Source organism: Xenopus tropicalis, chromosome 10 (assembly GCF_000004195.4).
Source record: "Xenopus tropicalis strain Nigerian chromosome 10, UCB_Xtro_10.0, whole genome shotgun sequence".
NCBI classification, from domain to species: domain Eukaryota; kingdom Metazoa; phylum Chordata; class Amphibia; order Anura; family Pipidae; genus Xenopus; species Xenopus tropicalis.
The window spans coordinates 12,554,152-12,569,757 of NC_030686.2; the positions used below are offsets into that span (position 1 = coordinate 12,554,152).

A 15,606-nucleotide genomic window follows, 5' to 3' on the forward strand; every position below is an offset into this window, starting at 1 on the left:
GGAAAACAATCCTATTGGGTTAAATGTTGTATTGATTTTTTAGTAGACTTAAGGTATGAAGAGCCAAATTATGGAAAGACCCCTTATCTCGAATTCCCTTGGTCCCAAGCATTCTGGATAACGGGTCCTATACCTGTACTAGATGGATTTTACTTGGAGGCACCAAGACTACTTGGCCCAGTTCTTCAGATTACTCCTTTATGTCCCTGTTGCTATTTCTTTATCCAGAACCACTGGTTCAGTAGCACTGTGTCGCAGGCTGACACTGCATGTTTTTTTGCAGTTTTCTCCTTATCCTACTTTAATAAACAACCCTCGTCTCTTCTACAGGGAAATTTTGTATTATTGAACTTTCCCACACAAGCTGTTTCTTTTAAGGGACCCCCAGGGTCACCCCTGTTGAACCCCCTGCAACACAGCTCCTATGAAGTGTAATTAAAATACCTTGCTTGTGGGGAAGGGCATTAAACCCTTCCTAAGCGAGTCACACACTCCCTGAAGCTAAGGCTTTGTACTAATTGCACTCAAGCTTGAAAATATTTTCTCACAGGGAGGGCGGGTGAATATTTTAGGTGTTGCCCCGGGAGTTAGAATTCCTGAATGGCTGCTGGTGTCCCTGACACACACTGCTCATATTTCACAACCCTTGCACATGTCTCTATCTGTGCACTCTCAGCTTCCGCCTCTGCTTTCCTGCTTCCGTCTGCTAGAGATGCAGCCGCTGCTGTCTGCTCTGCTCTTCTGGGAGGAAATGGTGAGGTGAGACTGCAAGGTGCAGGGAGTTTCATGTACACTGACCGGAGCAGGAGCCTGGCCTCCATGCTGTGCCCTTACCCTGCTTGCTGGATTGTGAGTGCCGGGCCAAAGGATGGAGACCGTACAGCTGCGGAACAACCCCAGAAGGTAAGATCGCTATTGCTTACTGGTTTCTTTAGTAGTGTCTCATCTCTCAGCAACTAGTTCCCCTTCTTCTGTGTAGGGCATTTGCTTAAAGCAGCTTTGTTCCCTCTGTTGTCCAATACACACACACATATATGTGTATGTGTATAGGACCCATTATCCAGAATGCTCGGGACCAAGGGTATTCCGGATAAAGGGGTCTTTCTGTAATTTGGACCTCCATATCTTAAGTCTACTAAAAAAATCAATAAAACAAACCCAATAGGAGTGTTTTGCATCCAATAAGGGGTAATTATATCTTAGTTGGGATCAAGTACAGGTACTGTTTTATTATTACAGAGAAAAGGGAATCATTTAACCATTAAATAAACCCAATAGGGCTGTTCTGCCCCAATAAGGGGTAATTATATCTTAGCTGGGATCAAGTACAGGTACTGTTTTATTATTACAGAGAAAAGGGAATAATTTAACCATGAAATAAACCCAATAGGGCTGTTCTGCCCCAATAAGGGGTAATTATATCTTAGCTGGGATCAAGTACAGGTACTGTTTTATTATTACAGAGAAAAGGGAATAATTTAACCATGAAATAAACCCAATAGGGCTGTTCTGCCCCCCATAAGGGGTAATTATATCTTAGTTGGGATCAAGTACAGGTACTGTTTTATTATTACAGAGAAAAGGGAATCATTTAACCATGAAATAAACCCAATAGGGCTGTTCTGCCCCCAATAAGGGGTAATTATATCTTAGTTGGGATCAAGTACAGGTACTGTTTTATTATTACAGAGAAAAGGGAATCATTTAACCATGAAATAAACCCAATAGGATTGTTCTGCCCCCAATAAGGGGTAATTATATCTTAGTTGGGATCAAGTACAAGGTACTGTTTTATTATTACAGAGAAAAAGGAAATCAGTTTTAAAATTCTGAATTATTTGATTAAAATGGAGTCTATGGGAGATGGGCTTTCCATAATTCAGAGCTTTCTGGATAACGGGTTTCCGGATAAGGGATGCACTGAAAGCAGTGGTCCACTTAAGTACTTTAGTGATGTGCTGCAGGTTTCAGACAAGTTAGGGTTGAAAATTGAGAGGCCATTGGGGGTTCAGGTTGGGTGCGGGTCAGACTGGGGATGTAAACTCTTCCTCTGCTCCTGAAGTTTCTCTGTCTTGGAACCTAAGGTGGAAAGTATAGGTTGGATGTGGGTCCTACAATGGTATCTTTTTGGGGGGTAGGGTCGGGAGCACATTGAGTTTTTCCTAGCCTGCACATTACTAGTTCATATTGGTTTTCAAAACCCAAGGCACATATGTCAGGTCATTTGTCCACTGTCTCAGGTATCATTAAAGTCAACTTTTAGTATCTTATAGAAAGGCCAATTCCAAGAGATCTTTCAATAAGTCTTCATTATTTTTTTTAATAGTTTATGAATTATTTGCCGCCTTCTAACTCTTTGCAGCTTTCCCTTTCCTATTCATATATCAGGCTTTCATTCAAATCATACCCTGGTTGCTAAGGTAATTTGGATCCTGGCAACCAAATAGCTGCTGAAACTCCACTGGAGAGTTGCTGATCAAAAAACAGAAATAGTTTAAAAACAAAAACTACAAGTAATAAAAAATGAAGATGCCCCTGCTGCATTACTCTGCTTTTTCTGAACAGGTAAGGCAAAAAGATAATACTCTGAGGGGCACAAGTATTGCAGCTCGGGAAGGGGATGAGAGTCGTCACCAGGTGTACTTTAAAGGAGAAGGAAAGGCAAAGTCACTTGGGGGTGCCAAAATGTTAGGCACCCCCAAGTCACTTAAATAGCCTACATTTTACCCCGGGCTGGTGCCCCTGTACGGAGATAACAGCACCAGCCCGGGGTACCTGTAGCGCTTCCTTCTTCCTGTTAGCTCGCGTAGAGTGAAAAAGCCGAACTTTAACAGAGAAGTCGGCTTTTCACTCTACTGCGCATGTGCCGGTCATGGCGTCCTGGCAAAACGAAGCAGGAAGGAGGAAGCGCTCGCTCGCAGATGCCCCGGGCTGGTGCTGTTTTCTCCTAACAGGGGCACCAGCCTGGGGTACAAGGTAAGCGATTAAAGTCATTTGGGGGTGCCTAACCTTTTCGCACCCCCAAGTGACTTAGCCTTTCCTTCTCCTTTAATAAGGCACAGGGCCCCCCTGTGAGAAAATATTTGGAAAGACCCGGTGCGCCTATAATCCCTCCCACCGCTGCCCACTTACGTCTCTGTTCCCTGCAGCTTACAACCAGGGGAGGGGGATTTTCTTTCCTGTAGCGGAAGCAGAACCCATGGGCTGGGCCCCCTGTGACCACAGGGTCTGCTTCCTCTATAGTTAATGCCACTATTCTTTTTATAAGAGGATCCGTATTAAAATAATAATTCGATTTAAGGCCTAATAAGTGTTTAGAACAACAATGCACCTCATTTGAACTTTTATTTACTATCGTAGAAAACTCAAGTTGCTAAAGAGAATCATGGGGAACATTAAACATCCTGGGGCTCATTCTCGGGTCGTGTCCCACAGGGTAAGGATCCCTGCATTAGAAGGAGACGTCTCTAGTTTGGAGGGAGCTGCCCTCTACCAAGAGGAAGCTGTTGAGCAGGATGTTATTTATAATTGCCATCAAGTGTTTCACAATTTTACTCCCCTTTCCAGTTCTCAGATTAGCAGTCGTGTGTAGTTCCCCTGCTAATGTTTGTGGCTACCGATATTGTGCAAGAACCTCGGCCCAACTATTGTTCTACTCCTAAGGATATCCATTCATTGTATATTCATTTACAGAGCCATCTGAGCTTTGGTGGGTTAAATGAATATATAGATAAGAGTTGCTGTACAGCATGGCTGCCTTTATGACTGCGGTTACTTTCACTTCTTCTTTTTGGGCAAATGGCGCCGGAGGGGGGGTGAAATACCCTGTTTTGCTATTACTTAAAGCTGCCTTTTAAAGGTAACAATACACAGAAAGGCATTGGCTTCTAATATCTGACTCACTTCTGACTCTTCTATGGGACAAGAATACTCACTTTTGCCAATCAATAAACACTTAGGGACCTATTTATTATGCTGTGTAAAATGAAATTGGGCAAAAAAAGAGTGTAAAAAAGTGTCAAATAAATGGCAAATGTGGCTGTCTGAACACCAGATTTTGCATTGGTATCTTACGTAAGTTCTGGAGGAAGAAAAAGCACTTCAAAAAACGATGTTTTTTTACGTGGTGAAGCCTGGTGATATGTGCTGAATTTTTTCCGATTAGGCTGATCCGCCTTGTCTGCCATCAGACTTTTATGAAAAATTCTGTTGGCCGCAGAACTCATTAGCTTGTGTATGAGCTCAATGGCTGACCAGTTCTAGCTTGCCATTGCTCATTCAGTGACCTGGCCGGATAAGCGTTTCATTACATGTATGTCTTGCATAAAGAAAAGCCATTAATGGCTGGTACGTGTGGTGCCTGATCTTACTGGGTTTGTCACTTAATGATTAAAGGGAACTCCATCCAAAAACAACTTGAAATTTTTGGAAGTAAACATCATTTCAAACAACTTTGCAATATACATCAATTAGAAAATATGCAGCCTTTTCATGATTTTTAATGTAATAATCTGGTTTGGAACAGTTCCCTAAGCCCCGCCCCCTGTTCCCCTGCTGATCTGGCTGACTACTTTGTGACTCAAATAAACTGTAACAGTTGTCGCCTGTCCTCAGCCTGCCTTCAGCCTGCATCCTCCCAATCCCACAATTCCCTGCTGCACACGTGATGTCAATAAGGAAAGAAACATCACAGTGCAATGCATTGTGGGTTATGTAGTTCCTGCATGCTGTCTGTAAGCTGTGGGGAAGTGGTTACAATGTGTAACATCAATGTTTTAGTCCCTCCTCCCCTGCCAGGATTTCAAATGATGCAGAAAGAGAAGAACTGTTTTGCAGCAGGATTACAGCATATCAAATAACATTTATTCATACTTTTTGAAGGAACGGATTACAGTAGTAGGTATATTAGGGGTTTCTATTTTGTGTGGGGGCTCTTTTCCAAATTTTGGTTCAGAATCCCTTTAATATTCTCCCTCCCTGATATATACTGTATGTCGCTCTTCCACATGGCCATATGTCCATACCCAGGCAGAAGGGCATTTATTGCATGCTACTGATGTACCTTGCTTGTCATTCCCAAGTAAGGAGCAGGGGTAATAATGAACTTTGTTTAATTGTGCTCAAGGGACTTGCCTAGGGGATAGAGAGCATTTACCCATGACGCCGACTGGAGCCCCTCAATAGCCATTGTTTCGAGGTCCTTTCTTAAAAGCTTAGCGTCTAAATATTGTGATTTCTCGGATTGCTCATGTGCATGTAGGCACCTGTGCTATGGAGACACTGTTTACCCGGCTTTGTAACGCAAGAAGATATCTGGAGCATGAAATGTATTGAATGTATTGCCCCACCTTTCTGTGCCAGTAATTACACACATTGCACCTGATATACATGATATACATGACTCCACTTCTTGCTACACCAACATTGCAGTGGTTATAGTACTCATCCTCCGGGGAAGGAACTTACTTAGTAAGTGACCCTGTTCTTTTTGGCTAGAACCCTTTAAACATATCGTGAATAATGTACCCCCTGTTGTATAATATAAGGATATTATAAGTCCCAGAGGAATTCCATGACCATATAAAGGTATGAGACCAAAGGCTTTTATATGGGCCGTGGAACTCTGAGGTGACTTCTAGTATCCTTATATTTTACAACAGGGGATACATTATTTCTTATAATACACACGTTTCAGAAATGAATATAACTGATGACATCACTAAGCACCATTTATAAGGCTATAATTACAGGATATTTACGACTCTTGTGTATTATAGTCAAACTGAAATGCCACAAGTGTCTAAAACTGTTTTTCTCCTTAGGCATCTGAAGAAGCTAAGCGAAGAAAGTCTCAATAAGCAGCCGGAAGAAGTTTTTGATGTCCTCGAAAAACTTGGGGAGGGGTAAGTCCAGACAAAGTAGAGAATAACTGTAGAATAAACTGTTATAACTAGCAGCACGTGAACAAACTTACCCTATAGACCAGGGGTGGACAAAACGTCGATCGCAGTCCACCAGTCGATCCCCCATGGATTTCTAGTGGACCGTGTTGAAGCTGGGAAATGTGGAAGTTCAGTGGTTCCGCGTGTTTATTGGGTATGCGTATGTACGCGGGGAGGAGCCAAAAGTCGATCACCAGGGAAAAAGTCTGGGCACCCCTGCTATAGACCATGCCATATAGGGACTTAACCCAAACTTTCCAGTTCACATTGGCAACCACAAATGTGGAGCTGTTAATCTGGTCGTACACAGGCCAATAAAAGCTGCCTTTGCCCTTTCATACCATATTGCCAACTTATTGTCCTGTGAAAGGGGCCTTCCTAATGGCCTGCCCAACAGATATCTGGCCAGATACTGTATCTATCTTGTAGGTTAGAATATATTGTTGTATAAGGACCACATCAATGAGCTCCTCTCTCCTGGTGGATCTTAATAGGCCCTCTGTATGATCCATTTTATGTGCCAGGGCCCAAACAATTGGGTCAGCTTAAATTGTCCCAGTATGTGGGTAACCAAAGCAGGTCGACCTTTCATTTGCTTGTCATCCTTGTCAGATAAGTAGATGTTGCCATGTATGCCCAGCAATAGGTGGCTGCTTTGATTGTCCTACAGGATTGCCAGGGGTGGTGCTGAAAATGACTTTGAAGAGACATAAGGGTGATGGCACACAGTATGTTGGACCATGGGGTCTGCTGTATGGTAGTTTCCCCTTCCGAGCCCTCTATGAAGATTAATCACTTATCTACAGTGGGCGGGGCAGATGGAAGAGGGAGGGAGGGTTTGGCATCTGTGTGTGCACTGGAACCCCCAAAGACCTCTTTGTGGGCAGATCAAGGTACGCCACTGTGTGCCATCACCCTAATATTTAAACTGCACTCTGATCCAGTAGTATCACCAGCTCTCAATATTTGCACCTTTCTGCTCTCAGATTGTAATGTGACTTGGAGGCAATTTCTCTATTTTTTATAAGTGATATCCCATGTTCAGTGCATGGCCTCTTGTTCTAACCTTCCTCTTCTTGGTTATGTACTTCCTTCCTGATTCTTCTTTATCACTTTATAGCAGCATACAATCACATACATCTTTTTCAGAAGACCGTTATAGTGGTGGCTATTTTAGTGCCCCAGCCCAGAGCCTCCCTGAAAGGGAACTATATTATCAGTCAATTCTTCCCACCCTGGCTTCTCTGTTGTTCAGTGATACTGTATAATCAGTTAGCCTAGGGCTAGACCACCTCTACTACGTGCCAGCCATCTCCTGCCCAATTTGGCCATGTTACCTGCCTGTGATTGGCCAGTACAAGTGATATAGGCCAGGGTTAGTCAGTAGATTTCATACCCTAATTCAGCTTTGTTGCCATTGTTACATTATGCCAAATGCACAGGGAACAAGTAGTTTATGCTTTTCAGTATGGCAGAGTATATATATATATATTATATTCCTGTAGTTTTACAGCAGGCTTTTCACTTAAAGCAGCCTTTACTATTTCAATAAGAGTCCAAAGGGCTTGTTTATGAACTCAAACAGAAAAACTGAAACTATACATCTCTAACATTCTGGTTCTTATGTGGAAGTTAATCAGGTTACTAGTGCACAGATATAGGCAGGAGGTTGTTTTTACAGAGCTCATCATTAAACTAACTCGGCTAAATACCAGCCAGGTCAGAAACGTGAAAGCAAAACAATGCTCCATTATAGCTTTATATTCAGGGCTGGGTGCCACCCTAGGCACCAGACTTAACTGCACCCCTATGCTGTGGAAGTGACACGTACACGTATGAGTAATGTCACTTCCTTCACCGCGGAGCTCCACTGCCGGATATGTCCTGGTTGTATCTGGCGGCAACTGGAAAGGGTTTTTATTAAAAAAAAGAATTATAGACTGATCTTATTTGCTAGTTTTAGCACCACCTGAACCCATGCCATACAGATTGCAAAGAGGATGATGGGAACTGACAGCTTACCATAAATGTCTCTGTACAGCAGTTTGTATATGGCCACAAAACCCCTCAACAAATATTGTTTTTTTTCCATATTAGATTACATATATTCAGACATTCACATAAATCCCTGCCATAGCAGAGCTTACAATCTAATTTCCGTACCAAGGGCACCCTGTCATATTAGGGTCAGTTTAATCAAGAGCCATTTAACCTGGCTGTACATTTTGAGATCGTAGGAGTGAATCAGAGCACTCAGAGCAAAACCAAACACACACGGGGAGAACACTGAAACATACAAACTACATGCCAATAGACAGGAATGCTAGTGACAGGGACACCGTGACATTGGGATGTTTCAGGACACTTTTCACTTTTGTCCCACTAAAATCACACACTTTAGGCTTTACAACATGGCAGCTATAGGTGGCCATATATGCACCAATCTGGTGTGACAATGAGGACAACTATCTTGTATCTAATAGTAAAACATCATGGTCATCTGGCACCTCCTATCAAAGCATGTATTTGGCATTATAGCAGCCACACATGACTCCTCCCACATTTCTTGTGCTTGTTTTGGTCGTTGGTCCAACAATAGGCAGTGATTTTGCCTACAGTTCAGATACGTGAATCATTAGCTAATGAAAGGCCACCTTAAAGATTAAAGAGGGAAACACCCCCCAAGGGGCCCCATGAACCACAAGGTATAAATCACACAGAAAATGTTTGGCATAGTTTGTCCTGTCCCGCAAAACACAATAAGGACAAATATTGATAGAGGTGTGTACACAGGGTTTATTCCATCGCATTCACAGCAGGGTGGGGTCATTATTGATCTAGTAGGTTTAGTTTTGTGTTTACTTGTATTCTTGTAATATTTCCAGAAATGTACAGTGTAGCATAGAATACAGGTATGGGATCCGTTATCTGGAAACCCATTATCCAGAAAGCTCCGAATTACGGAAAGCCTGTCCCCCATAGACTCCATTTTAATCAAATAATTCAGAATTTTAGAAATGATTTCCTTTTTCTCTGTAGTAATAAAACAGGGCCTTGTAATTGATCCCAACTAAGATATAAATAATCCTTATTGGGGCAGAACAGCCCTATTGGGTTTATTTAATGGTTAAATGATTCCCTTTTCTCTGTAATAATAAAACAGTACCTGTACTTGATCCCAACTAAAATATAATTACCCCTTATTGGGGGCAGAACAGCCCTATTGGGTTTATTTAATGGTTAAATGATTCCCTTTTCTCTGTAATAATAAAACAGTACCTGTACTTGATCCCAACTAAGATATAATTACCCCTTATTGGGGGCAGAACAGCCCTATTGGGTTTATTTCATGGTTAAATGATTCCCTTTTCTCTGTAATAATAAAACAGTACCTGTACTTGATCCCAACTAAGATATAATTACCCCTTATTGGGGGCAGAACAGCCCTATTGGGTTTATTTAATGGTTAAATGATTCCCTTTTCTCTGTAATAATAAAACAGTACCTGTACTTGATCCCAACTAAGATATAAATAATCCTTATTGGGGGGCAGAACAGCCCTATTGGGTTTAATTAATGGTTTATTGATTTTTCAGTAGACTTAAGGTATGGAGATCCAAATTACAGAAAGACCCCTTATCCGGAATAACCTTGGTCCCGAGCATTCTGGATGATGGGTCCTATACCTGTATTTATATTTATATGGACTAGAGGAAGAGGCATTGTTGGACTGGCCCATCAGGGTATCAGGAAAACTCCCGGTAGGCCCAGGTGTCTGTGGGCCCTCCGGCTCACCCAACTATCTTGCCTTGAATGCCTATACCTGTGATAACCAATCAGAGGCTTGTGTTTAAAATGTTGCTCCCCACCTTCTTTGATATTGCTCCCAGTGGCCTCAAAGTAGGTGCCATTTTTACATTTCTGGCTTGGAGACAAGTTTTGGAAGCACAGAGACACAGTTTTACTCCAAGCAGGACCTCCTGCGGGGCAGAAGTCCACATGGGGCTACCAACTAGCCAATCACAGCCCTTATATTGCATCCCCAAAAAACTATTTTCAACCCATAGCCATTCCCCAGTAATAGTTATGTGTGAGAGAAGCAGTGGGGGTGATATGACTGTGAGAATAGATGAGTGTATATAACATAAAAAAAGGTGATTTGGACAGTGGCTTCCTGACAGGCTCCTGGTACCATAGGCCTCCACTGGTTGGAGATCAGGCAAATGCCGGAGGGCTACCTAAGATGCCACAGACAGTCACTACTTTTTTGGCTGAGGGGGGGCTGTTTGGGTCTCTTTTCTTGAAATGCCCGGGCCTATTTTGAATCTCAGTCCAGGCCAGGTAGAGATGGTTAAATTTGTGTTACCAGAGAATGAAGACTACATGTGCTTTATATTGCAAGGCAACTGCTTCACTGGTGTCCCATGGGTGCTAACCAAAAGAAACAAATATTCTGTTATACTAGCATATTAGTTATGGCCTCCTGCATGAGAAAATGTTTTAAATTAAGGGGTGGTTCACATTCAGGGTAACTTTTAGTATGTTATAGAATGGCCTCTTCTTAGCAACTTTTCGGTTTGTCTTCTTTTTTTAATATTTTTAGTTTATGAATTATTTGCCTACCTCTTCTGACTCTTTCCAGTTTTCAAATGGGGGTCACTGACCCCAGCAGCCAAAAAACTATTACTCTGTGAGGCTACAATTTTATTGTTACTTTTTAATTACTTATCTTTCTATTTAGGCCCTCTTCTATTCATATCCCTATTCATATCCCATTAATGTAAAGGTGAACAACCCCTTTACTATTTTGGTAAAATAGCAAGTATTTTAGCACCGCCATTCCATACATGGTTTTCTCATTTATACCTGCTCAAGATGTCCCTGAGGTTTTGGGATAAAGAGCAAAGTTTTAAAGAACTGATGCCAATATCATTATCAATGTATTATGAATGTATGTTTCCTATGACAGGTCCTATGGCAGCGTATATAAAGCAAGCCACAAGGAAACAAGTCAGATTGTTGCAATTAAGCAGATTCCCGTTGAGTCTGATCTTCAAGAGATTATCAAGGAAATAGCCATCATGCAGCAGTGTGATAGGTAAGTTACACCCCACGTTCCCTGTTCACCTCGATTTCGCAGTTCGATTGTTTGGCCCTTGGGCCTTAGGTGGGCATATTGGTGGAAAGATCAGCTTGTTTGGCGACCACACCAATTAAGTGGATCTTATAGTTTAAGGCTTAAGCAGATTTTGGCACTGAAATGCATACTTGCACGTTTCGGCACCAAAATCCACTTTGTGTCTGTATTCATAGCACTTTCCAGTTTAAACCTACGTACACCTATATAATGATATTTTGGGTGGAATAATGATGTCAGGGACAGGGTTATTGCATCCATAGGATTTATTTCAGAGTATTCTGAGTATAGAATTCTCTGAATAAAGTCCTATGGATGCAATAACCCCATCCCTGACATTGTTCCATCTGAAATTTCATTACGTAGGTGACAATGTGATCACACGGCCTTCAGCAGTGTGCTCAATGATGTTGGGAAGTGCACTCAATGGCGTTGGGGGCCGCTGCTGACATCATTCCACTCACCCCCTATGTCCGGGTTTATTATCCGGCAAAGGTGGCAGACCTAGTGTGGGCATATCTGAAAGCTGATAGGTGCATAGGGGCTGATTCTCGGGCTGTGTGGTCATAGCCTAAGGTCCCAACAAAGACCACACCCTGTACCATACATGGTTAAAATATAGAGGGCCAATAAAGCACTGGAATACATTCACTTATCATGGTAGTAGCATTGTTCTATTTTCTTTTTTTTAATGTCTAAATGCCAATATCCTTGAGTCCTGGTTTTGTCCTTGACTAAATATACTGTGTGCAGTTAGCTTTCGAAATGTGCTAAGCCTAGACTTTACTGTAAATTGGGCTGTGATGTTACAACAATGCTTGGATAACTTTTGTTGCCTATATGCTATGTTGCACTGATGGTAAAATGGAATTATCCATGACTTTCTCCTCAGCCTCCACGTTGTGAAGTATTACGGGAGCTATTTTAAAAACACAGACCTGTGGATCGTCATGGAGTTCTGTGGAGGGGGATCCATTTCTGACATTATCCGACTCCGCAAACAAACGGCAAGTTGCTTCTTAGGCTTCTCAGCTTAAGAGACAGTGTCTGCTCTAATACTTATGGGGAAAGGCACCCTACTTGCTTCAGTTCTTAAAAACAAGAGTCTACTCCTCTTTTCATGCAAAATATTCTTTTTCTTGTATATCCCCCAGGCTCACAAATAAGGGACCCCCTTGTCTGCATAAACCATTGCTAGAGAGCCTGCCAGACTCATTAGGGTCTCTTATCTTAATAAAACTGCTGCTTTTACTGAACATAAACGTATGGCTAAATAAATGTTCTTATTAGACTGAAGGTCCTGCCGATCGAGCCTGGAAATGCTGCCCTTTTATAGAACTAATGGGGGTTAAGAGGCCAAATGTAGTTATTTTTCCACTTCCGAAGGCGTGGGAACAACAGGGATCCATATTTCACATTCTTTAGCGTCTTAGTGGTTTTTGTTGGTGAGAGCTGCCCCAGTGTGATTTTCTTTGTCAGAATAAAAGAAAAGTTTTTAAACAACTAAAACAATAAAAAAAAATGTGAAATATGAAAAGTACCCCAAAACAGTGCGAATATTGAAGTTTATTTGCACAGGTATTTTTCTAGTTGTCACTATTACAATAGGGTAAGGGCACACATGGTGGATCCCCCAGGAAGGTGGAGGAAATGCCATTGGTTGGATCCCCCAGGAAGGAAATACCATTGGTTGGATCCCCCAGAAAGGAAATGCCATTGGTTGGATCCCCCAGGGAGGAAATGCCAGCGTTTGCCAGTTTCTGCCCCCTGGTGCTATCTGTACTAGTTTTTACAAGCCTGAATTGGTATCTGCCCATCACTTGCCACAAATTTGCCTGTCTCTAGGGAAACTACTGGGTAGTGATAGCTACAAGGTAACCCGAAAAAAGAAAAATAGCAGAACTAGACTCCAATTCAGGATTCTAAAATCAATGTTCTATCAAACACTGGCACATCTGTTGCCTTGTGTGTTTCATGCTACAGCTAGCACTTACTCATAGGCACCTTAACCCGCCCAACCTGAGCCTGACCCGGCCGTCGCCCCAATTTATATATCCAGTGGTGGTAAATATAGAGGAAGCAGACCATGCTGTCATAGGGGGACACTCTCCTGAGAGTGAGTGGAGAGGGGGGGAATGGATGGGAGGTGGGTACTTGTTGCAATGAGGGGCTTGGTGCCGCTGTATTGACCCGTGCCTAACCCACTCCATCACTGACATTGAAGAAGCAGGGTGGGAAGAGCTTGAGTATATAGGCATGCACTGTCCAGTCACTAGTGGGGTCAGGGCAGCTCAGAGAGGTTAGGGAGTTGGCTGGACTGAGGGCAAATATGTCCCCCAAAACTTGGGGCAATTGGTTCACCTGACCCATAGGTAAACTCACAGGTCTGACCTGTGCATTACTAGTGCCTTGTACTTTACACCTTGCAGATTAGTTAGTAAAAGTGAGAGGCACTTTTGCACTTACACTCATAAATGACCATATATATATATATATATATATTATATACAGGATAAAGGCTTGTGTGCCCCGGTGTGAGAGAAGCAGAGAAGCTATTCTATAGACCCACAGGGAGGTGCAAATGATACACGAACGTGACAAGCAGAAAGTATTAATAGCACTATGTGAGAAATGGAGGTGCCAAGCTGTTTTGCCGCACTATAAAACTTGATAAACTGAGGATTGTGTTTTATTTAGAAAAGGTCATTAAAGGTAAAATAAATAGCTCTTTAGTGTTTATTTCCTGCTTATTTTAGTTTTCTTGTCACTTGCAGCTCCTAGTGGAGTTGTTTTAGGTATTTCTCTCTCTCTAGGAAGGGACCCCCAGTGGACCTAGAACCTGCTGGAAGGATTGGGGGGTAAGAAATGTAAGAACTGAGCAAGCTGTGGCTGTTATTTCATTGTGTGCATATATCTCCAAGTTGGCCAGGGAATGTCTGGAGGTGAACTTGAGTCTGTCCTCTGGGAAAGCAACAGGGTTCCAGGGAGATAATAATGATGGTGATAACCTCTTCCTAGCTTCCAGTTTGTGGGTACCTCATATTTCTGTTCAACGACCCCCAGCCCAGCAATTTGATAGGAACAAACATCATTTTCACAAAACTTACCCTCATATGTACGTTTGCCCAGGAACAGTAACCCATAGTAACCAATAAGATAAATTATTTCTTCCGGTTGGTTGCTATGGGTTACTGCACCTGGGCAACCTTAGTGTCTTTGATTACATAACCCCAAAAATCTTTAACTTGCCCTTTGCTGTGTTCTTGTCTGGATGATCTAACAGTACTTTTTTTACTCCCTTTCTCTAACAGTTGAAAGAAGATGAAACTGCAACTATTTTGCAGTCGACTCTCAAGGGACTGGAGTATCTTCACTTTATGAGAAAGATTCACAGAGATATAAAAGCTGGGAATATATTACTGAATTCTGAAGGCACCGCCAAGCTCGCTGACTTCGGAGTGGCCGGGCAGCTCACAGTAAGGGGCAGCTCCTTCCCTATAATAAGATCACCGGTAGAATTCTCTTGTAGTTATATATACTCCAGAGTCACCGGATGAAAGCTTTGCCAACTTATTAAATAATTCACAATTAGCAGTCATCTTATTCCTGTAATATGGTCAGAATATGTGTAGGGGCTTGCATAATGGGGCTGTGTACCTTTAAATTAACTTTTAGTATCATGAAGACATTGATATTCAGTCACATGCACTTAGTCTTCATTTTTTTATTTTGTAAGGTTTTTCAGTTATTTCACTTTTTGTTTAGCAGTTATGCAGTTTGGTATTTAAGCAGCTATCTGGTTGCTAGGGTCCTATTCATCCTAGAAACCAGACAGTGGTTTAAAAGAGAGACGGGAATATAAATAGGAGAAAAGAAAGATAAGGGATAAAAAGTAACAATAACATTGTAGTTTCACAGAGCAATAGCACAGGTATAGGATCCATTATCCAGAATGCTCGGGACCAAGGGTTTTCTGGATAAAGGTGTCTTTCCATAATTTGGATCTTCATACCTTAAGTCTCCTAAAAAAATCAATAAAACATTAATTAAACCCAATAGGATTGTTTTGCCTCCAATAACGATTAATTATATCTTAGTTGGGATCAAGTACAGGTACTGTTTTATTATTACAGAGAAAAGGGAATCATTTAACCATTAAATAAACCCAATAGGGCTGTTCTGCCCCCAATAAGGGGTAATTATATCTTAGTTGGGATCAAGTACAGGTACTGTTTTATTATTACAGAGAAAAGGGAATCATTTAACCATTAAATAAACCCAATAGGGCTGTTCTGCCCCAATAAGGGGTAATTATATCTTAGTTGGGATCAAGTACAGGTACTGTTTTATTATTACAGAGAAAAGGGAATCATTTAACCATAAAATAAACCCAATAGGGCTGTTCTGCCCCAATAAGGGGTAATTATATCTTAGTTGGGATCAAGTACAGGTACTGTTTTATTATTACAGAGAAAAGGGAATCATTTAACCATGAAATAAACCCAATAGGGCTGTTCTGCCCCAATA

At 41.8% G+C, this 15,606-nt stretch overlaps 1 protein-coding gene across 1 annotated transcript in view; it reads left to right on the plus strand.

The window, feature by feature from the left end:
* The first annotated feature begins 696 nt into the window (after nt 1–696).
* The window catches only part of stk4 (serine/threonine kinase 4), a 34,774-nt gene continuing 19,864 nt past the window's right edge, over nt 697–15,606 (plus strand). Inside the window, 5 exon segments of the mRNA NM_203918.1 lie at nt 697–903; nt 5,823–5,903; nt 10,912–11,040; nt 11,972–12,086; nt 14,391–14,555. Coding sequence (NP_989249.1) covers nt 869–903; nt 5,823–5,903; nt 10,912–11,040; nt 11,972–12,086; nt 14,391–14,555 — 525 coding nt within the window. The 5' untranslated portion in view covers nt 697–868.